A 22,895-nucleotide genomic window follows, 5' to 3' on the forward strand; every position below is an offset into this window, starting at 1 on the left:
TGGGGGAAAGGTTAGGAAGTATTACTGTAGAAAAATATAAGCTGTTTAATCCATCTTGGAGTCATTGAAGTTTCCTGCCCCTAATAATTGCAATTTTATCTAACCTGCTTGGGTGTAATACTTCCAATTTTATTCTCTGTAATATCAAAGTAAAGTACCACTTCTGGGTACCTAACCTGTCATTATTACAACAAGATGTCAAAACTATATCTTAATATAAGAAAGCTCTCTAATCTTCAGTAAAGTAAGAGGAAACCCTATAGAGGAAAACAAGCCAACTTTAGCATTCATTCTTTTAATAGATTATGTAAAATTATAATGTACACTGTACTCACACTTTTCCATATTGTCACCTTCCCATACCTCAGACACGCTCGGTATATTCAGCCTGATCATAACCACATGTTTGGCTTCTGGCTGCATACTTTCAATGAGCCACAATGCTGGTAACACACATTAAAGCAAGGTTTTGTCATCATAGCCTAAAATTATTATCCAGGCTGTGAAGGAAATATTTCAAAGCCGTTTCCTACTCTTGAAATTCCCATTTAGCATTTCTTGTGGCTAATTTCACCTCCATGCTTTTATTTCAATGAACTTGCCTCTGTGAGTCTAGCTCTCACCTCTTTTCAAATGAGCCATGTTGGCTTTGTGTCAACGTCATTTATGCTTTCAGTCCATTTACAAGTGGGGTAATTTTACCAATCCATGGACGTTTAAGGCAACTAATAAGGTGTATGCCAACACCTGTTTACATGCACAAATTTAAAAGCCATATGGCTTTGCAGACAAGAAAGCGGGAAGATGAATTGAACATAAGTGATGTATTTCCTTGTTTTCTGGATCTGAAGTGTATATTTTTATAGGAATAAGAAGGTGCTTATACTATATATTTTAGAATGCCATCCTAAACCATAACAGTCAGATGGCAACAATCCAATGTGATCATGTCCCTATAGCCATGGAAAGCAAACTATGTCTTCTAACACAATCAACACAAGCCTGGACACTCGGTGGTTTTGGATATTCATTGTGGATGTATGGGTCACAGCAACAGGTTCTTCACAGTTCAAGTCCTTTTTTCCTAAGTTTGTCCATGGTGTGTAAATGCATTATTAGACCAAAAGACACTATCTTGGATAAAGGAATGAACAAAAAAGTAAAATTTTTGACCATCTGTATCCCATTGGTGAGATTTCCTTTCACTTTCTGTCCCATAGACACAACAGGAAGCAAAGGGATTTCTTCAAAATGAGGGGAATCCCATCTTAAACAGCAGTCATTTCCAGTGTCTCCAGTGGAAGCTTTTCCCTCTATTCCTTTTCTGATTACAGCTCAAATTTTGGATTTCCTCTTTTAGTCTGTTTAACCCCTTGACACCGATCGCAAGCAAATATGCGCCTCTTGGCATCTGGGCCTTGATGCCGAGCAGCTGCATATTTGCGTGCAATTAAAAAAATACATATGTGCTGAGCGCGCACGCCCTGCACGCTCCCAGCACATATGTCCGCTAATCCCGGAAAGGTCCCGATCTCCCCTTACGATCGGGATCTTTTTCAATCATGTGACCACCGTGATGGCAAATCAAACCCAAAACCCCACCCAGCCTCACGGCTTCTGAAACTCTTAAAGGGCCGGGAGGCGCCGTCACCAAGAGGTTAATAGTAGTAATGGGGACAAAGAGAGAGGATAAATGTTTCTAACAGGGGCACAGAAAGCCCCCCTCCCCAAAAATGAGTGTGTTTTAATGTTATACCTCACTATAGAAGAAAATAACAAATTTTGGCTTCAGGTACAGTATGGGATCAAGGTATTTAAAAAAGAAAGTCACCATGTTAGTGCCTCAGCAAATAAACCCTGTAATGTGATAATTGTGGGTTCTCTGTTCTGTACCTCAACTCCAAGAACAACATCAGCCCCTTTGGCACACCTGGTTGAATAAAAATCACTGCAAGTACAAGTAAAGACACAAGTGTAAAATATCTTTCGCTTGGCTTTGGGTTATTACAAATAAATAAACACAGACCCATTTAGTAGTAAACATGCTATTGATACAGAATTAGAATAAATGGCAGTTTGAACATACATAAGCACCCAACAGATAAATTAGGACACAATCTACTGGGCAGAGTAATAGCTATGCCCAAGAAAAAAAAATCATCAGATTCTATACCACTAACTAGAATCAATAACTGGATTAGCAATTCAGCAATAAACAATGTAAATAAACTTTAAATGCAGTATAAATGGCAATAATTCTACATTGGCTAACCACTTGCCTACCAGGCAATTTTACCCCCTTCCTTTACACTTTAAATGACAATTGTGCGGCCATGCAACACTGTAGCCATATGAAATTTTTATATTTTTTTTCCACACGACTGGATATTTATTTTGGTGGTATTTAATTACCACTGTGTTTTTTATTTTTTCAGTTATAAACGATGAAAGCCGAACATTTTGAAGAAAATGCGTTTTTCTTCTTTTCTGTTATAACATTTTGCAAATAAATAATGTTTCTATACAAATTTTGTCCAAAATGTATTCTGCTACATGTCTTTGGTGAAAATCAGTATTTATTATTTAGTACAACTGTTATGTGATCTGCTGTGATCATTTACAGCAATTACATGACACTGGCAGCTGTCCGGTGTAGTGATCTGTCATCGGCCGTGTCCCATGGACACAGCCGGTGACAGATCGCGCCTGAGTATGGCCCATGCCATGATCCTTGGAGGACATCATATGGCGTCATTCCAGGACAATAGGGTTCCCGCTCAGTCATCATCTACAATAGGCCAGGTAGGAATCAAGAGTCAAGAGTGCATTCTAAAAAATGGGCAGAGCTGTGGTGCCTCTTTAACTAGCAACAGGTAAAGGTTTTGGGGCAGCTGCAGTTAGGGGCAGTTTTTAGTCCTCTTTGTCAGTTAAACCGTTGGAGCTTTTTAACCATTGGTACACTTTGAGGCAGTCATTAAGGCCTGCAGGCAGTATTAGAGCTATGGAGTAGCTAATTAGGTGGTTCCCAATGGCTCATTCTCTAGGAATGGTATCAGGTAATGGCTGACAGACTCTCTCACCAAACCCAGCGATTCAGCAGCAACGGCTGGACATCTGTTTAATCTGGGTTACCTGGGCAGTTAATGCAGCAAGTCTATATCCTGGCAGTGGCTCAGTCTCAGGTCACAGCTCTCAAGCAGCCTGGAATTGAACCTTCTTCTCTCTTGTCCCGCTCGGCTCTCAATATCTCCCAGGGGTACTGCTAGTCAGCATGGCTCTCTCTCTCCTCCTCAGGCTGCACCCCTCTCTCCTGTCACCTCAGTTCCTGTCACACTCTCTCAAAAAAGACCCACAAATTGCCTAGACAAAATCACTAGTTCAAATGCCTCATTCTCTCAAAAGCTATCTGGGAGCTGTAGTCCACCCGTTATGCTCAATGGGTTGTCTGTCTCTGGGGACTACATTTTCCATGATGCTCCTCAAGTCTTTCCTCATTGGTTCCTGCTGTTGATAAGAGGGAGGGGGTGGAAAAGACAGAGTGGATTGTGGAAGTACATAGAGCCACACTCTCTGATTAATCTCCGTGCTACTGAAAGGAGGTAGGGGGGAGAGAACCTGCAGTTGCCACTCTGGTCTCTGGTCCTCTCTCCCTCTATCTGGTGCTGACAGGAGCAGAGAGAGAGCGGCGGGCTGAGTGTGGGGGGGAGAAATTCCCGAGACCACTGTCATTACCACTCACATAGGCAGGGGCGGGGGGGGGACTCAACAGCACCTGCTATATATGTTTATTTCCTATGATCATCAGCTCCTTCTAGTGGCCAATTTTCAGTCAGGAAAAAACTGCATTTTAGGCACTAGATGAAGTTAACAAACGCTGGAAAAAAACATTAGAAAAAATGCGGTATTATTTACTATGGCTGTGAAAATGCTGAGGCATTTGCACATATATTTCTTTATAAGTAGACTCCTTTAACTCAAAGGTAAAACATAGTTAAATCTAAAATGTAATGTATATGTCAAAAGGAAGCACCGCACACTGGCAAACTGCCCAGTCTTAGTGTAAAACAGATAGGCTTCAGCTCATCGCCTCCTGAAGTCACACACACCTCTAATGCATTTCATCTTCCAAAGGGCTAAATCACAGTACATTTTGTAAACCCAAAATGCAATATATTGCAGCTTATCAGTCACATGTGGTGACTGCATTAGTTCATTTTCTAGGCTAACACCATTTTAATCAAATACAGAAAATGCTTGTTGATCTTGTCAGAATGTGGTGCCCTTGTCACTTCCTGTGAGCTGAAATGAAAGCACCAGCATCCTTATCTTTCTTGTGTAAACTACTGACCCCATCCATCCACTACATCACAGAGATAAACCAAGGCCCATGTGACAACCCATAGCTACTATTAGAAAATGAGTGTAGCCATGAAGTGATAGGAAGCATGGTATTTGCAGAATGCCCAAGTGACAAAGGGAAAAAAATGCCATAACAAAAAAGAAAACAAATGTGATCACCACATCTAAGAACTGGAAAGTTACAATATAGTAAATTGATGCTTTTGGGTTTAGGCTTTAATTAGTGTCTAAAATAGCAAATAAAATGACAATTTCTATTGTGTCAGTAACACATTTCTTCTAAAACCTAGCCTTTATCTTCTTCTTTTTGAAGAGACGCTCATAAGTGTAGGCAATCATACCGGCAGAACTTAGAAATATGCAACTAGACAGCTTACAAGACTTGTAAACATGACAAATTTTCATTACCTCATTCCAGAGTCATTCAGTTTCACATATTTCTGTCACCACTCAACGTGCCATAGAAGAATGATGCACAACCAAACAATATGCTAGTGAACGGTTATTAAAAGGCACCTCTAGTAACAACTTCAGTGAATTTTTCTTTAACACAAAGATGTACATATGTTTCTGTACTTAAAAACCACCTAACACTATGTAAGATCAGGTAAGATCCCCTTCTCCTCCAAGCAGGTACTTACGATCATTACTTTCAGCAGCAACAAAGCGTGGAAAAAGCAGACACCAGGAATCTAGGTCTGATTTGATCTCTGCTGCTAATCCCTTTCATTAGACTACATACACTCAGATAATGGAAACACGTCACTCAGATCCCGTCTGTTTGTGACAGGCTGCATGAGATTTGGTTTTCAAAAAAATCCTGCAAGCAGTTAACTGCTCATTTGATGGCCAGAGGTGAATGTAAGGGTTAGAAAAACAAATGCTACTGAAAAGTTAGATAAGCACCTCTGTAGTTACAGTATCACCTCTAAATATTAAACTAATACGATAATTTAACAAATTATTCACAAGCCTCCTTAATAAAAGTTTAAGATGTATAATGTACAAGTAACCAACAGCAGCAATATTATTAAGTGTACTGCAATGCGATTCAGAAACAAGAAATAACTAGTTTATATAGATTGCTCCTGCGGTGCATTACCTTACTCTGTTAAAATGTAAGAACGGAATTAGTGCTGAATCAAAAATATAAATACATATCAAATGCATAAAAATAATAAAGAGAAGATGGGGTAAGAAGTAGTGATGATCAAATCAAGAGTATCCATAAATGGATTATTTATTTTATTTGATCAAAATATTTTAATCAATTTTCTTGATTTAGGAATTATTTTGCTTATCAATACTTAGTTGAATGAGGTTACTGACAAAAGAGAGTTGGAAATTAATAAATAAAGAGTTTTTGCTTTTGACAGTAAACACAAACTAGGGCAAATGTAAAAATAAAGGGGCATCCTATTACATACTACACTTTAAAAGTTTAGGGATGATTACAATATAATACAATATTCTATTGTTAAGTTCATCATGAGGTGGACCTTGCCAACTAAAATAACTAAGGTGAGACATTGATAGAGAATCACAGATCTCCCTGTCCTTGTGATTCTAAAGGAATTTTTTTTTATTAATAACAAACATATTATACCTATCTGCTCTGGGCAATGGTTTTGCACAGAGCAGCCCTGATCCTCTTTTCTTGGGGCCCCCTGTCAGCAGTCCGTGCTCCTCCTTTCCAAGTGTCCCCAATAGCCTCTTGCTATGGGGGCACTCAAGCAGGTTCGCTCCAGAGCAGTGCTATGTGTGTCCATTTAAACACAGAACGCAGCTCGACCCTGCCCCCACTCTCTCGACCCAGCGATCAGCTGAACAAGTAACAGGAGAGAGATCTGTGTACGTAAACAATAGTGTTGGGGATTCTGTTTGAGTCAAACATAAGTTCAACTCCAACATTGGCTGTTCATGTGTTCGGCAAACACATGAACATTAAGGGCTTTAGGCAGGCTGTTCACCTGCCGCGCCCCACAATGCACTGCACAAGGTCATGCATGCTCCAAATAAAAACGCACCTCCTGCTCCCTCTCCTCTTATTGACGTGGAGCTTCCAGGAGTCTGGGATGATCTCACAATCTCCCAACCCTTCAACTTCCGGTCGGTGATCAGAGTCGGGGATGTGCAATCCCCACCTCGTGGCTGGCAAGTGTCAGAAATCCATGACGTGGCTGGAGTAATGCTGAAGAGCAGCCATGCACGTCAGTAAGAGGAGAGAGAGCAGGAGGACCAGGAGACATGGTGTGGCCCATGTGAGAGGAGTCTTTTTGTTGCATCACAAGGGGACATCCGAGGTGTTAATTCTGGGTGCGTTTATTTGGAGCATGCATGACCTTGCCAGAGTTGGTGTTTCATCCATTTAGAGGATTTCCCTGACACAGCATCAAGGGGACGTGCAAGGATGCCATCGCTGAGCATATTTATTTGGAGCGTGTGTGACCTTTAGTGGGTCATGGCTGGAGGTGAGCGTGCACGCTAGCTGGTGGAGGATTTTTGTAGTGGTCACTGGTTGATTCACAGTTTATTGAAGACTTATACACTGATTGGGACTTTGCACTTTATTCATTCATTTGTTTCACAATTTATATATATACGTATATATATCTTTATTTATATGTAATCACAATATTTATGATTTCACTTATGCATATTGGTCATTACTATTTTTAGGTCACTGTATTTAATCATTTATGAATATTTATTTATTTCATTTTAGTCACATTTTATGTGTGATTTTCACTTTTGATTGCATTTAATGCTTTGTTGAGTTATTATTATTTCTGTTGAGGTTAATTTTTGAGTACAGCATCAGTTATATGTTTTTACACTGTTTGGATCACGGTTGGATGCTTGCTGCAACTCTTGCACTTTAGGGGTACTGGCAGCGCAGGAGGATTTATATTCTACTGCCCCTTGTTAAAGGGGGCTTCCAGATTCCGATAGGCCCCCTGCTCACCGACCCCCATAACCACCGACCATGGTTGAGGGGAAGAGGCCCTTGTCCTCATCAACAGTGGCTGTTAGTTCCCAGTCGCGTGGGGTTCCATGATTGAATGAACTACAAGTACCGATATCCTTTGCGGATGTCAGCTTGTAGTTCTCAATGAACTACCATATCTCATTCAGTCTTCCTGTCAGTATTAAACTGTCTTATATACTAACCCTATATGTATTAATTAGTTTAAACACTTGCCCTTCTGAGGATTTACCCCCCTTAATGACCAGGCCTCTTTTTGCTACTCGGCACTGCACTAATTCAACTGATAATTGCGCAGTCATGCAATGCTGCACCCAAACAAAATTTACGTCCTTTTTTTCATACAAATAGAGCTTTCTTTTGGTGGTATTTGATCATCTGTGCGCTTTTTATTTTTCACGCTATAAACAAAAAAAAGACCAAAAATTTTGAAGAAAAACAATATTTTTTACTTTCAGCTATAAAAAATATATAGTAAACTCAAAGTTAGTTATAAATTTAAGCCAAAATGTATTCTGCTACATGTTTTTGGTAAACAAAATCCCAATAAGTGTATATTGATTGCTTTGTGTGAAAGTTATAGCATCTACAAACTATGGTATAGATACTGCAATTTATGCCATTTTTTTGCTATCCAGCGCTGCGCTAGTTTAAAGGACAATTGTGCAGTCATGCAATATGGTACATAAATGAAATTTACCTCCTTTTTTTTCCCACAAATTGAGCTTTGTTTCGGTGGTATTTGATCGCCTGTGGGTTTTTTATTTTTTGCGCTATAAAAAAAAAGGCTGACAATTTTGAGGAAAAAAACAATATTTTGGACTTTTTGCTATAAAACATGTCCAGTAAAAAAAAATGTAAAAATCAAATTTAGTCATAAATTTCAGCCAAAATGCATTCTGCGAGTCTTTGCTAAAAAAAAAACCCAATACGTGTAAATTAATTGGTTAAAAAGTTATAGCGTTTACAAATGGCGGGAAAGATACTGGGATTTCTAATTTTTTTTTATACTAATAATGGTGGCGATCAGTGACTTATGGTGGCGATCAGCGACTTATGGCAGGACTGCGGGACTGCGGCGGACATTCTGACACTGGGGGGGAACTGACTTGGGGTCACTGACATCCCCAGTGACACCAATACAGTGATCAGTGCAAAAAAAAAAAAACACTGACACTGTACTAATGGCATGGGGAGGAAGGGGTTAACTTTATTATTCAGTGAAAGGGTTAACTGTGTGAGGGGAGTGTTTTACTAGGGGGCAAGGGTGTGTACTGCACAGAGACACACTGTTCCGGACAGATAAACTCTTCTGTCCCGATCAGCATGTCAGGAGTTGTCAGGGAACTGACAGAAAGTAGAGCTACTGCAGCTGTGCTCTCTGTCAGTGATTGCAACTAATCACCGGGACATAGCCGGTAACGACTGGCTGTGACCCGGCATCTGACATCCGCGGCCATGATCGGCAGGACAGGTAGGGTGGCGGCGCACCTTGCGTGCGCCCCCTACCTGTTTTGAAAACACACGTTTTAAAATGTGGTTTTGCCAAGCCGTGCCGCCCTGCCGCCGTCTTTCTACAGTGGCTGGGCGGCATGTGGTTAAACACTCTTATTTAATTATGATGTAGGATATAGTAAGGATCACTTTTATCCCTATACAGTATGAGGTCCGAGCACACAGATTAAACCAGCAATCTGCTGATCGCTAGTGCAATGCTTTACAGGCTTGAAAAAAAATAAAAAATAAATGCACACTTTTTACCTGCAAAAAAAGTGCATTTATTATTTTTTTTTTTTAAGTGAACTTATCCTTTAAGGCTCTACATTTACCACATGATTAGTCCTAGTGCATAAACAAAAAAGCTGAATCTCACTCTCTAACATGTTACTGATGAAATTCCAGTGCTCTACCTCCTTGTTTCTTGTCTGCAAGGTTTCCCAATAGGGGCTCCACATAGGTAATGCAGGTGCTGGCATATTTTACAGTATTTCATAAATATAAACCGTAACTCTTTAGGAGGGAGCTACATATGCACTGGGAACCAGTGGATAAATAATTAGACATTTCCAATACCAAAATTGACATTTTCATTAATGTTTGTGAATCAGCATTGCCTGTAAGTTTATCACATGCTAAAATATCTCCTAATGTGTTAAAGTATACCAAACACAAGCTTTCAATGTTTAATGTAAGCACTGTCTACTTTCCCTTTCCCGAAGCAACTTTTCAAAGGTGTAGTTGTTTAATGATGTCTCCTCTTCTCCTATTATGACTATATAGCTCAAGGGAATAAGTGAACAAAAGAGTTTTGTGTCAGTCATGTGTTTGGACTATCTGTTCTAAAATGTTATTAACATTGCTGTCTGGTGCACACCTTGTGCTGAAAAATTTCTGTATTCATAGACAGTGTAAGTGTCAGAACTGAAGTGTTAAAGTGTAAGTGTTGAAACTGAATATGAGTTTCCATATCTACTCACCCAATTAATAAAATTCAAAATACAAAAACAATCTACAAAGCCAACCACAATTCTTCCCATAGCTACATCACCAACCACATCTCAAAACACCAACCAAACCATTCTCTTTGCTCCTCTCAAGACCTACTGCTCTCTAACTCCTTTGTCATCTCCGCCTATTGTGGCCTCCAGGGCTTCTCCAGAGCCTCTCTCATCCTTTGGAACTCCATACTCCAATCTGTCCAACTATCTCCTACTCTATCCACCTTAAGGTGATCCCTAAAAACCCATCTTTTATGCTGCCTCCAACTAAAAAAACTGTACATTTACTTCCATCAGCTCATCCCTAACAGTTATTACCTTTTGTATCACGTGACCCCCCCCCCCCCCCTTTAGATTGTAATCTGTAATGGGCAGGGTTCTCTGATCCATCTTGTATTGAATTGTATTGTAACTATACTGCCTTGTTCCATCTTGTAAAGGCTTGCGCAAACTGTTATACTATATATATATATATATATATATATATATATATATATATATATATATATACTGTATAGTAATAATAATAACGAAGTATAACACTCATCCCTTTTCACTTCACCCATCTGCAGTAAACCAAAGTTGTACCTTCATGCTTCCTAAATCAAATTGGGTTAATAACAAGAATGTCAATGGTACAGATAATAATAATAATAATAATAATAATAAAACTATTATCATTAGTAACAAAACATTTTATTCCTCCATGGTACCAATAGTGAATTGGCTCCTCTATAATATGAACAAAACATACAATCATGTAACTTCAAACTTTTTTTCTATTGGAGAGCAATTTAGAACAGACCAATTGTCAGTAGACATTTCAAACAATTATTAGATGGTTTGAAAGACGCTAAACAGCCCTAACAAAAACTCCCTCTCATACTTTTCAAGAGATGTTAATGGAACCAGCCGAAAACCATTACACGGAACTCTTCATACAACCTCTACTATTATCAGCATCATACTCTTTGGCCATTATTGTCACACAAATCCTTTGCCTAAGGGCAAAACCTCTGTTAGTGTGTTAGTGGCAAAGCTTAATGTCCTCAGCCAAAATGAGAGCTGTAAACTCTTGGATATGTACGTCCATCAATAAACCAAACATTCTCTCAAACAATGAATCGTATAGTGGTACAATCAGTGTTGCAACTGCAGCAGGCGCAGTAGTTCATGGTGAGAATAAGTCAAAGGGTCACACAATTTCATTTAAAAAAATGGAGCTGCAAATAACATCATATACAGTATGCACAGTGAGAATGTATGCATGAAAGATTTCAGGTAAGTTTTCTTCATCTAAAAGGGCAAATTTATTATGAGACTCTCTATGTACAGAAACAGAATATAGTAGCCACGGATCCTCTGCTTTTTTTTAGGCAACAGGAAGACAGTACGTCTCACTGAGCTGATACCTCACTTCCATCTTGACTACCACAGCACCAGTACATTAAGCTAAGATCATACTATAAGATAGGTGGTCTATTTTGTAGTAATAGCTATGGTTACATTAAAAATTATACACACTATAAGAGTGTATACTGTTTCTTCTTAGGTATATTTTTTTAAGTGAGCCTTGGTAAATGGTGGGCTTAAATAATGTTTCCAACTCACTGAAGTGAAAACTGTAACTGTGTCTTATGTGCTTTAGCTAGATACAAAGACAAGTTGCATGTATTTATTTAACTACTCAATTCTTCCCAATTAATCTCCATGGAAACATAGTCATAGTGCACTAGCAGTGGAATCTTTTAGAGATGTTTATTCTTTGAGAAGTTATTAATTCCAGTGGCTTTACTTCAGCTTCAGTCTAATCCACCCCCTTAACAGGTTCTTTATTTATATCCAGTAAGCTTTGTAATTTAAATAGCTTGACAGTTTTTTGCTATACTAAAGCTATGAAAAAAACAAGCATGAAGTACAGAATAAAAAGATATAATATATAACAAAATACTAATAAAACTTAAAAAATAAAGTTCAGTAAAATAAATAAGAAAGTATATGGCAAACCTCAAATATTTTTGTATTTCCTTTATAAATTTAATATATCTAAAAGTGAACAATTTACCTCTAGCCTAGAAGTTTTGAAATTCTGAGCTAGTTTTGTCCAAGTCTTCTCCCCATATTTCACCTGATTTAAAAAGCAGGTAATATTATTTAAAAACTTCTCCACTTATCAAAGGTCAAGATATTGGGAATGCTTTTTGCGCTGTTGGATAGTTGCTGGCAATTTATGGCACCATTGACTTTTTATGTCACTTAGGTTATTCCCACAATGAGGTTTGCACACCTGAACTACAACACAGTTTTCTGTTGCATTGTCCATTTATTTTACTGTAGAAAACCAAGGACTTTGTCTTGGAAAAAAAAATTCTCAGTGGATGGGCAGAGGGTATGGGTGTAGGTGGGGGTCTTCCAATACCTCAAGTTGTTTGTGTAGAATGGTAAAAAAAAAAAATGGAAATAGGAATGACTTTCTTCAATTATACATCCTGCTGTATACAAGGCTGTAAGTTCCTAGGAGCTGTGAAAATTCGTATTTGTTACTCGAAAATTCGTATGATGTCCTTAAATAAATGCTGGTTTTTATTTTTTGAAATGTGAGTGGTTTGGCATGAATTAATTATAAAAGGGGCATAACAGTATCACACTATTAGTTTTTTTTTCTCCCTTTTGGAACTTGGTGGTGTGGCGAGGAGACGATTGAAGAATCACCCATAGGTTTGAGGTGGAAAATAGAGGAGTCCTCAAAGGGGGTCCAGGAGCCCTAAATAATCCTGAAAGGTGTTTTACTCACCAATATCTGGTGAGTGTGGTTTATGTTGGTTTTTGGCACTGGTGGATGGTGGAAGAATTATTTGAAGCACTGAAGTTTATTATATTTTTTAAGAGTTTTTTTTAGATCACTGAACTTTTATATATATGTTTTTTAGATTTTTGTGTCACGGTATTGTGGTCACTTATTTTCATCACTGGACTTTGAAAATTATTTTATATTTATTTATTATTTATTAATTGTGTTTTGTGCTGGTTTATATTGGAATATTTCTTCAATTATAGACCGCAATATGGTAGTAGAACAATCAGCCTGTAAAGCTGTCTCTCTCTCAGCTGGTGCTCTTCACCAAAACTTGCAATGTAAACTCCTTTTATAGTATTGATGAATTATGTGATTATTCCTGAAAATCTGATATTAAAAGGACAATTGCATTATTGTTTCCCTACCATGGAATGTACTTTTGCAAAAACATTTGCTGGAAAATTGTTTCTTTGGATTCACGCCATGTCATACTGCTTGTCAAGGCAGAAATATGGCAACTCCTTTTGCTGAAGCAATCAGTGGTCACCTGAAGTCTGAAAGTTGCTGACCTGACTAAGCTCATGCTGTGCAAGGAGTATATCTGCTCAGGCAGTTGGCAGGCACCAACATACTTCAGGTGATGTCTCAGCTCTTGAGCTCCCCAGCTATATTGTAGTAGTAGGGTAGTAAGATAGTAATTAATATTTTTTCACAAATAAGCTTATTCATCTATATTTAAAAGCCGGCTCCCTTTAACAAGTGATTCATTTAAAAATGTTGCTAATGAATTGACTTAAAGTAGTTCTACAGCCAAAATGTTCTCTGTTCTCTCCATTCCCTGTGTGAAGGGAAAAGAGATCCAGTGATGTGCACGGCTGCATCACTTCTTGCCTCTCTTCCTCTTCACACAGGATTTGAGCAGCTGCAGGAGCCATTGGATGCAGCTGCTGTCAATCAAATGCAGCGAGGAAGAAGCAGGAGGTGGGGCTAAATCCCTGCTCCATAGATATACACAGCTTGAGAGTGAGCAGACACTGTGTGCCTTCTTAGCAAGGGGCTTGCTATGGGGCAAACAAGGAAGAGGAAGAGCCAAGATTGCTGGCGGGGACCCATGAAGAGGAGGTTTGAGGCTACTCTGTGCGAAACCATTGCACAGAGCAGGTGAGTATAACATGTTTATTATTTTACTGATGAAAAAATTACCTTCAACGCTTCAATACAAACTTACAATTAAAAGGCAAACTGTACATTTATCTTAAGTCAATGCATCAGCAAATTTTTAAACTAATTACCCAAAGAGAAAAACTAAAGACTCCCCTTGCCCTTTAGAACAAAGCATGCAACAGCAATACAGATTTCAGACTGTGGCCTACCAGTACTTGGCAGCATTTACAGAGTTTGCCGTAGTGGGCATGTGACATGTGTCACCACAGCCATAAGAGTCAACTGATTATCCACCTGTCAAAGATACTCATACCCAGTGCCAGAACAAGGTCCTCTGGCAACCAAGCAAGGATGTCAAAGCAAATAAGGGTTACTAAGGGTTAAAAAGGAGCCAATGAGAACAAAGGAAGTCTGATCAGATGCACTCCAAACAATCCATTTTATTGAATCAAGATAAAACCAATACAGACAGTGGAAATACAAAAGGGGAAAGGCAGGTAAACGTGTTTCACGCTAAAGACAGCACTTATTCATTACTCTTTACTATTCATTGAATAAGCCTGTCTTTAGCGTGAAATGCATTTACCTGCCAGTCCCCTATTGTATTTACAATGTCTGTATTGGTTTTACCTTGGTTCAATAAAGTGGATTGTTTGGAGTGCAACCATTTGGACTTCCTTTGTTCTCATCTATTCAGCACATGAGCTGGGCTAGCACCTACAGGAGGATTTAGGCTTGGAGATTGGGAGTCTCTCTACCTTGAGCAGCACTAAACATATATATATTAAAAAGGAGCTACATGCAACATTTCATGCATTGGTACAATGCTATGCCATTCATGCTGATACTCAAAAGAAATGCCACCCAGTTCCCAGATCAAGCCTGCTGTGCCCTCTGCCCTGAGCCCCAGAGGACAAGCAACAGTGGATCAGGAGCAGCCGCAACCCAAGGTCAACCAGTCAGAGAGAGGTGTGCAGCATCTTCCAAATGGAGCACCTGCTTTATCAAGATAAAGTCAGATAGTATATGGAGATCCTAGATGTTTTGCGTTAACTGGCTGATGCAGAAGCAAGAAAGGTTCCCCAATAGCTCCACCTACTGCAATTGTCTCTTCTGCCTCTGTTATGATCTGGCTCTGCTTATACCCATCTCTTGAAACTAACAGAATTTATCTGAACCCCATAGTCCTAAACCCAATAACCTTCACTATCACAACAGCTATTTTATCAAGAGAACTTTAAAGCTGATACTAGTGTCAGTACTTCTCACCACCAAAATTCATAAAAAACTGATCCAAAAAAAACAAACAAGCAACAACAAAAAGTGATAGTTTTTTTTGCAGGGAATATAGGTGATCAACCCCTACTACAAATCCATATGGTGGAGCAGCAGTTATTCCGGAAAAAAAAATTCAGTGAGGTCAGGTCATAAGTCACATCTTGGGGCCAGAATGCTTCTTTATGCTCAGCAAGACTTTTAGTTTTACTGCTGTTCCCTGTGCAAGCCCTTCAGTTACGCTACAGGTATTTAGAGATTCCTACTGTGCTTTGCTGTAGTCTTTTTTTCTGGTGGAATCCTGATTTTTAGGGAAATCAGTTTGTTTGCATGTATTTTTAAACAAAAGTGCATAAAGTATATTGTCTATTCTGGCCATAAACAGTGTTTATCCATCAAGCCAACAACTAGGCTATGTATGCTACACTTACCAATGTTTGCAATGGAAAGACTGGTAAATTTAAGAAATAATTGCCAAAGAATAAAATATCTAAACTACTACTAATAATTTCAACTAAAAAATTAACCCTTTTCCTTTGTTTTTGCTCTTCAGAATACCAAAGCCAGAATGGGCTACATTAACAACTGTTGCTATCAGTGATTTAGTTTTTTTTTGTTGTTTTTTTTGTAAGAGTTTCTTTTTTATCTGATGCTGTGTCAGTTTAAATAGATTAGTGTTACTTTTTAACAGTCATTGACTAATTGATAAGTACAATGTATACACTGTTCTGCAAAAATGTGCCCTAAAGTATTAGGTTATGGATCTTCATTATGCACCTTCTAGGGCATAGATAACACGAGAGAATACATTTCTTTATGATTAACTTCACACCTTTAGAAGAGCATACAGGGCTCAGGTTTCAGGCGGTAATGAGATATTGTGAAATGAAAATTTTCATGACCTCACATTGTCCTTTCAAGGATCGAGGCTTTTATGCTACATGGGTAAAATAAATTCTGCTGATGAACAAAGCCGAACAAGTCCAGGGGCAATGTGAACAAACACTAGATCCTATTTACCGCACGTATGTCAAGTGGCAAGAATACAAGCTCTCGATAAAGGAATGCCATGTTTAGACCCCAGAGCTTAGAGGATCTCAGATAAAGACCAAGCAATGCAGGCATCAGAAATGTTTCAAATTTCTCCATGTTGGTTTCAGGTTATGTAGCTCAATGTCTAGACAGATAATACTGTACACAGAAAATGTTGACATGTGTATATGTTAAACTTTGTGAAAAAAGAGCAAAAAATCTATATAAGATTTAAGGATAAAAGTTATCTATAAGACTATCATAGCTTGAAATTCTAAACAGACAATACTACTTTAAAAAACTGGAGAAAAAGTACAAAGCTTATTTAAATCATGAAAAATCAGAATGTGGAAAGTGCACTAACATATACATTTCAGTTTAGGGTCATCACATCAAAGATATCCTAACTAGTTACTAGAAATTAGTGTAGCCTTGATAAACGCATATTACAGTAGCAATTGGATGTAGTTGTTCTGTGTGCTATGATACATACCCTAAACTGGTCTACAATCTCTATTGTGGTGCATTGTATACACTCAACACTCTGCTGTATACTCTGCCAGTTTAGAACACCTCTAACTCATGCTTTTGTTGTTATATAACTGTGCCTAAATTGTTTTCTTATACACAAATGCACACACCAAGCATCTGACTTGTAGGTATAACAATCCTGCAAACCTAGCCCAATGTGTGAAAAAATCCTATTTGCACTATACTAACCTGGCACAAATCACTAAAGGGGTTTTCATCCTAATTTGAGGGTTTTCAAATGATATGTGGCAAAACAAAAAAAAATCATCATTAACATGATTTAGGAAAACTCTGGCAGGCCAAACATGTTAGTTTAACATTTGAGCACCTTGAAGCAAAACGTTTTACTTGCATCAAAACAGTGGTTATGTTACAAGGTATAAGCAGGTCAAATCTGAGGTCATCAATTTTAATATATTTAAGGCTTGTGCTATAACTGTAAAAACGGTAGTGCTAACTCTTTGGGAGCTAAAAACAGAATTAGCAAATTGGGTGTTTCAGTTGCCAACAACTTTTGGAGATGAAAAAGGAGGTCCCAACTTTTAGAGATGGGGAAAGGAGGTCACCTTTTAGCAGGAGTTTTTTTTTCAAGGAGAGATGCCTTTAATACTCCTACTTTAATCCAACATAAAACTAACCAGTGTAATAGGCAGGTTTTTGTGAATTCACAAACTCCTTTTATGGCCATTAAAAGTAAAAGCCCACCCAAAAGAAACAATTTACTTTAAAACACAATTACTCTGTAAAAAGTTATGAAGTCTACAGCAGCTAAAACACATCATGCTCTTGGAGTGTAGGCTAGAAAACAAAGCCAAAGCCATGGCAACATAAAACTGGAAAGCAGAAGTGCACTAATATGAGTGCATTGCATAACTGAGAAAACAACAAGGAGAGCCCAAGAGGTGTATACCCTTATAATGGCATAATCAAGCACTAGGCCAAAACAAGGTCATGGGTGAAGCATCACACTTCTGGTGTAGGATGAGGGAATGTTGCTTGGAATAAACATGAGGAACAAAGTTAGTGAGTTTTGTACTGTAGGTGTAAAACGTACAGGAAAAGTATGCTCTTTTCACCTTTATAGTAATGAATACGCTTCCTGACATGTGACATTTAATTTGCAGGTACAATTGTGCATGCAAGAATACAACAAAGTATAGAAATCTTCAATGTCATTCACATGCCACTGCAATGTCAATCTTAAGCTCTACTGCAGAGACAATTTACACAAGAGTTATTAATTTCAAGATGATTTGACTATGTTACGTAACATTATAAATACAGGTTGCATAACTTTACACATGCAAGCAATCAAGACCAATTCACGTAAATTCTTTATTCTAAGAATATCATTGGTACTTCCATCAACTTATCAGATGTCAGAAACTTTGATTTTTGTAAAACATCAAAGAAAACTTCCTTTCATATGGTATAAGATTTCGACTTAATAATGTTCAAAGACAGCAGGATGTTTTAAATTATTTTAAAGTTTTTCTCATCACTACATGTGTAGTGTTCATGTGCTGGGAGAGCATGTAACATACACAGTAAATGAGAACTGTACAAATTTATAGTTAAATGATACCCTGCTAACATGTTATAATTTTGTCTCCAGTACCAATCAGTTAATGAAAACTTTATGAAAAAATAAAGCTCAAAAAGGTAAATCTATAGATGGCAAATATTACAAAATAATATTCTCATTTAACAACACAAGTTTTATGATATGTAGCTTCAATAGACAGTATTGTGTCATACATGACAGAATAATATAATATTACAGACTGAGATGTTACAGAATTATATTTTTACTTTTTAATTTGCGTGTAATTGGAAAGTAATCAACAGTGGAAAATTAACAGATAAAAATGAACTATTTGCCTTTTTTTTCTAAAGTTTCCAAAACCTTTGCAATTCTGAGAGCTTGCACTAACGCTCCGTTCCTGGATGCTGCAGAAAATTATTCAACATGGCTGCCCATAGTGAATATAGTATTCCATTCCTGTAACAATAATCTGGATACTAACAGACTTGATGGAAACATCATTCTAATTAGTAGTGGTTTCTTGATGACCCATTTCTCAAGTAGGAATCCAAAAATGTTGTTTTGAAAACTGGATATAGTTTAATTTGCTTTTGATTAGACATTTTTTTTTCAATTAGTCCAAAGTTATGCAATAAAAAAAAAAAATTAAAGAACTAGAATCAATTGACTTAGATTATAAACCAGGCAAATCTTTAAATTGTCTTGTTGCAAATGCACGCATGTCCAATGTGTAGAGAATGGTGTAATTTAAGAATTGCATAGATCCCAAAATTCTGCTCAGATCAGACAAATGTACATAAAAGTATTCCATAAAATTCAAAAACATGATTAATTGGCTATTCTTTTGATTTAGCCTATTTCTATTCAAATAGGTTCATCTGTGCTTAGTGAAAGGAACAACTATTCTATACTTAGGGGCTTCAGAAATTCAGACTGAACTAAAGATGTCATTGGAGATTTACACTCTACCACATTTGCATACCCAAATGGAAAGCCAAACTTGCTGTAATTTGGCCAGTATTACATTTTGCTCATATGTTTATGTAGAGGTAAAGTGTTAGCCTTGTCTGCTGCCTAGCTATGCATCTTGCACTAATAGGACATCAGAAAGTAAACATGTGGTTAATGTCTAACCCTCATGGTCCTCTTTTATTCCAGCTTCAGACACCTAAGTAAAACGAATTGTGCATGTTAACTTTTACCACTTAGACATGCATTTGGCAGTCTGAGAAATGACAGAGCCAGAAATGGACCTTTGAAAACTAGTGACCATAGGAAATTAGGTCTGGCAGGGATTTAACCCCTTCATGAATCACTCTGGAAATGTTTTTAGAACAAGTGTTCTGCACATTTCAGATGTGTTTGACATCTAATTAGCCTAAAAAAAACAAGAAGCCCAGAATCACTATTATTCTTCAAAACAAAATACTTACAACTGACAACAAGGATTCCACTTCAAAAAAACAATTATACACAAGGAAAGAAAGGACTATTGATGCTACAATAAAATAACAAAAGAAAAAAGCAAGTACAAATTGTATTCTTTTACTCTGCATGTGTCTTCTCACTTAGCTGAGCCTTAAAAGAAAAAAAAAACCCTAAGTGCTCAATCTGAAAGAACCTAAACTAATTGTAGGAGATATGTAATAGAATTTGATCTCAATCAAAGCTTGAAGAAGTTACAGGAATCCTTAGTTCACACAAGGCAGCTCACAATCTTCTAATTTAGTGTCTATTATGCTATGCTCATCTTCCAGCAGAATTTTATTGCCTTCATACCTGTTTTGCCTATGAATTGTTTTATGGAGAGGGGAGTGACAGTCTGTAAAGGAATACACTGAAAATCAGCAGAAAATGAGACTTGAAGGAGTTCATTCAATTAAGGCTCATTTTATTATATGTGACAGCTTTATTACCAGGACTTGTTAACACACTTAAATTGTGCAGTTAGACAAAGGCATATACAAGATGAGATGATGAGAAATATTGCAACAGTTAGACATAATAAATGCATCAAAATTAAACAAAGGAAAAAAAATAATAATATATATATATATATATATATATATATATATCATTGAGGCAGTACATTATTTACAAAAGGCAGAAACGTGACGGGACTATTAAATGTATGTACAAGCAGTTTCTTCTCTGAAATGAAGTGTGAAAACAGCATTCTGCTCTCACAGATGTGTTTTTCACACTTGTGTCATATCTTCCTATCACAGAGATGGCATGCTAGTACCATAAAAAAGAACTCATTTCCTCCAGTACACAATTATACCATGCATTATGCTGCTTAGATCCACACCACAGCTATATAAACAAATCTGGCTTGTTTTAGTATTCTGCTAAAAGCCACAAGCAGAGTGTGCTACATTCCATGAGGTGCCTCTCTTTCCCTATGCTCCTACTTTCTATCCATATTTCCATTTCGTAGTCCTTATAGGTTCATTTCCATTGTGTGGTAGAAAGCAAAAGAAACTGAGCCAGTACATTTATCTTCTCTTCCAAGGCTGCAATATCACTCCAATTACAGTTATGGCATGTTCACCTTCATAACACAGCTATATATTACAAGCCTTCCAGAGCTACTTTTATTCTTTCCAGATTGTTGCAGCCTTTGTGTGATAAATCTCAAGTGAGTTTATTCTAAATAAAATGCTTTTCCCATCAGACTTGTTTACAAAAGAAATTAAGTAAACCACAAACTGGCACCAGTCCCAACTAGCATAAACTACATTATATTAATCTTCTTATGTTACCAAATCACAAAAAAACTCCACTCAGTTGATTTTTACAGTCACGGTTACTGTATTCCTGTAAATGAATGGCAAATGAGTTGCAAAGAGTTTCCATCCAAATAGATTCTAGTTTATCAGAAAATAAAGTGGTTTCTCTAATGTTTATGCTGATTAGGCTTAATCTAGTATTTAGGTGATTTGATGTATTGTAACCACGTGTGTAGCAAATAAACTTAGGGATTAGTTTAAAAAAGTATAGAGCAGAAAAAAAGAGCTTACCTCTGTAGGATAATTTGACCCTTGGCACATTATTTTTGACATTCTGACAGTTCACCCTTGTTGCTATTGATACTCCCAAGAAAAGAAATGCAATCCCAGTAAAGGAGCCCATGCTGAGCAGCAAGCAGATCCTAGATCTCTCTGCAGCTTGGTGTCCCCTTGCTGCAGTCCTTAAGGGGTCCTACAAGTCTGGGGAACAGGTGACTTAGGTCAATTTCATTTCAAAATTAAGCTCACCATCCCTCCTTCTGGAAAAAAGATTGCAAAGTTCAGGCAATCTGGAGCAATGTGAAGCAGGCACCGGCTAATCAGGCACAACTGTTGTGTAGAGAGAAGAAAAAGGACTGAGTGCTGCAGTGCTGAGGCTTAAAGATCCATTTGCTTCATTGAAGGATCTCCTCTGCTCTCCGCTCTGCTGCTGCCCGGTGGAGGAATCGCAGCTCTTTGTGCTTCAGTTCACTGTGTGGGAGCTGAATGAAAGAAAGACAGGAGCCTACAGAGCTGTACTACTGACTTTTTCCTGTCCACATGCACACAGATGATACAGGATCTCTCAGACAGGTTTTCCCTGGAACAGCAAAGGCAAACTGACAATGGGAGAACAGGCAAGCTCAACCCACTGCCTTTTCCTGCTGTCACATAACACATGCAAAAAACATCTAGTAGAGATTAGAGGAGGGAGCAGAAACCTGCACCAAGCATGTGGAAGGCAGGCAGCCAGAATTTACCTTTAAAGGCATAGGCTGGCTTGAACTTTACTGAAAGAGAACAGCAGCAGCACAGTCCAGCTTGTCAATGAAACATCACTGCACGTTTCATAGGCAGGCCACTAGTTAAACAGCGTGCCAATAAACTTGACTTGTATTTATTCTTTAACCATGCTCCTTTTTCTTGACAATCCTAGTGGGAATTCCCTGGTTAGAGCTCTCAGAGCAATCTGTTCAAGACAAGAGTCACTCTGCTGGGGATTATAAATCATATTTGCTGATTCTCCACAGGATTCTTCCAATTCAAACATATCAGCACACTTCCAGCCTCCTCGGAAATCCCCTGATTATTCCATTAGTCAAATTACACCGGTCTCACCCTCCAAACCCCTCCACAAAGCAAAAGGTTGGTGATGATGTGTCAAATCCCTTTCCAGTTGGAGAGATGCAATTTTCCATGCCATGCTTCTGGTCAATTACTCCTGTAAACACAGCAGAAGTAAGCTTTCACAAACAAGATGCTCAAAGCAGGTTAGACCATTGCCTAGTAATGTGCTTCAATCTCAAACCAATTGAGCAAATTGGAGAAGCTTTGAAATCTCATAATCTAATTGCAATAGCCTAATCACTTCATTTGAATGCGGAGAGGAAGAAAAATGCACAGGAGACCTTCAACCTTGCAGGTCATATTATTAAAAGTGATATAAAGGTTTTGTTTTAATTAAGCAGCATTAGATGTTAATATGTTAAAGATTTAATTTCATGGTGTGATAAAACCCGAAGAATCCTGTCATCAGTGGCATTAATAGCTAACGTACATAATAGAGGAAAACAAAATCAGTTTTCACAAACTGCTTCCTGAACTGTATTTATCACTCCCACCATTTAGCATCTGCCAAATTCAACATTTCTATTGATCAGTAATGGTATTGTGTAAATAAAATGTCTGCTTAAGAGAAAAAGTTGATTTTGGTGAT

General features: G+C 37.8%; 1 protein-coding gene across 1 annotated transcript in view; it reads right to left on the minus strand.

Annotated features, from left to right (window-relative positions):
• SEMA3A (semaphorin 3A) overlaps positions 1-21,966 on the minus strand; it is a 340,089-nt gene extending 318,123 nt beyond the window's left edge. The window contains exon 1 of the mRNA XM_089685956.1: positions 21,212-21,966. Coding sequence (XP_089542082.1) covers positions 21,212-21,323 — 112 coding nt within the window. The 5' untranslated portion in view covers positions 21,324-21,966. The remainder of the gene's footprint in view (positions 1-21,211) is intronic.
• Positions 21,967-22,895: the final 929 nt, after the last annotated feature.

Source organism: Staurois parvus, unplaced genomic scaffold (assembly GCF_062004578.1).
Source record: "Staurois parvus isolate SC_StPar_1 unplaced genomic scaffold, SC_StPar_1.0 ptg000019l, whole genome shotgun sequence".
Classification (NCBI taxonomy): domain Eukaryota; kingdom Metazoa; phylum Chordata; class Amphibia; order Anura; family Ranidae; genus Staurois; species Staurois parvus.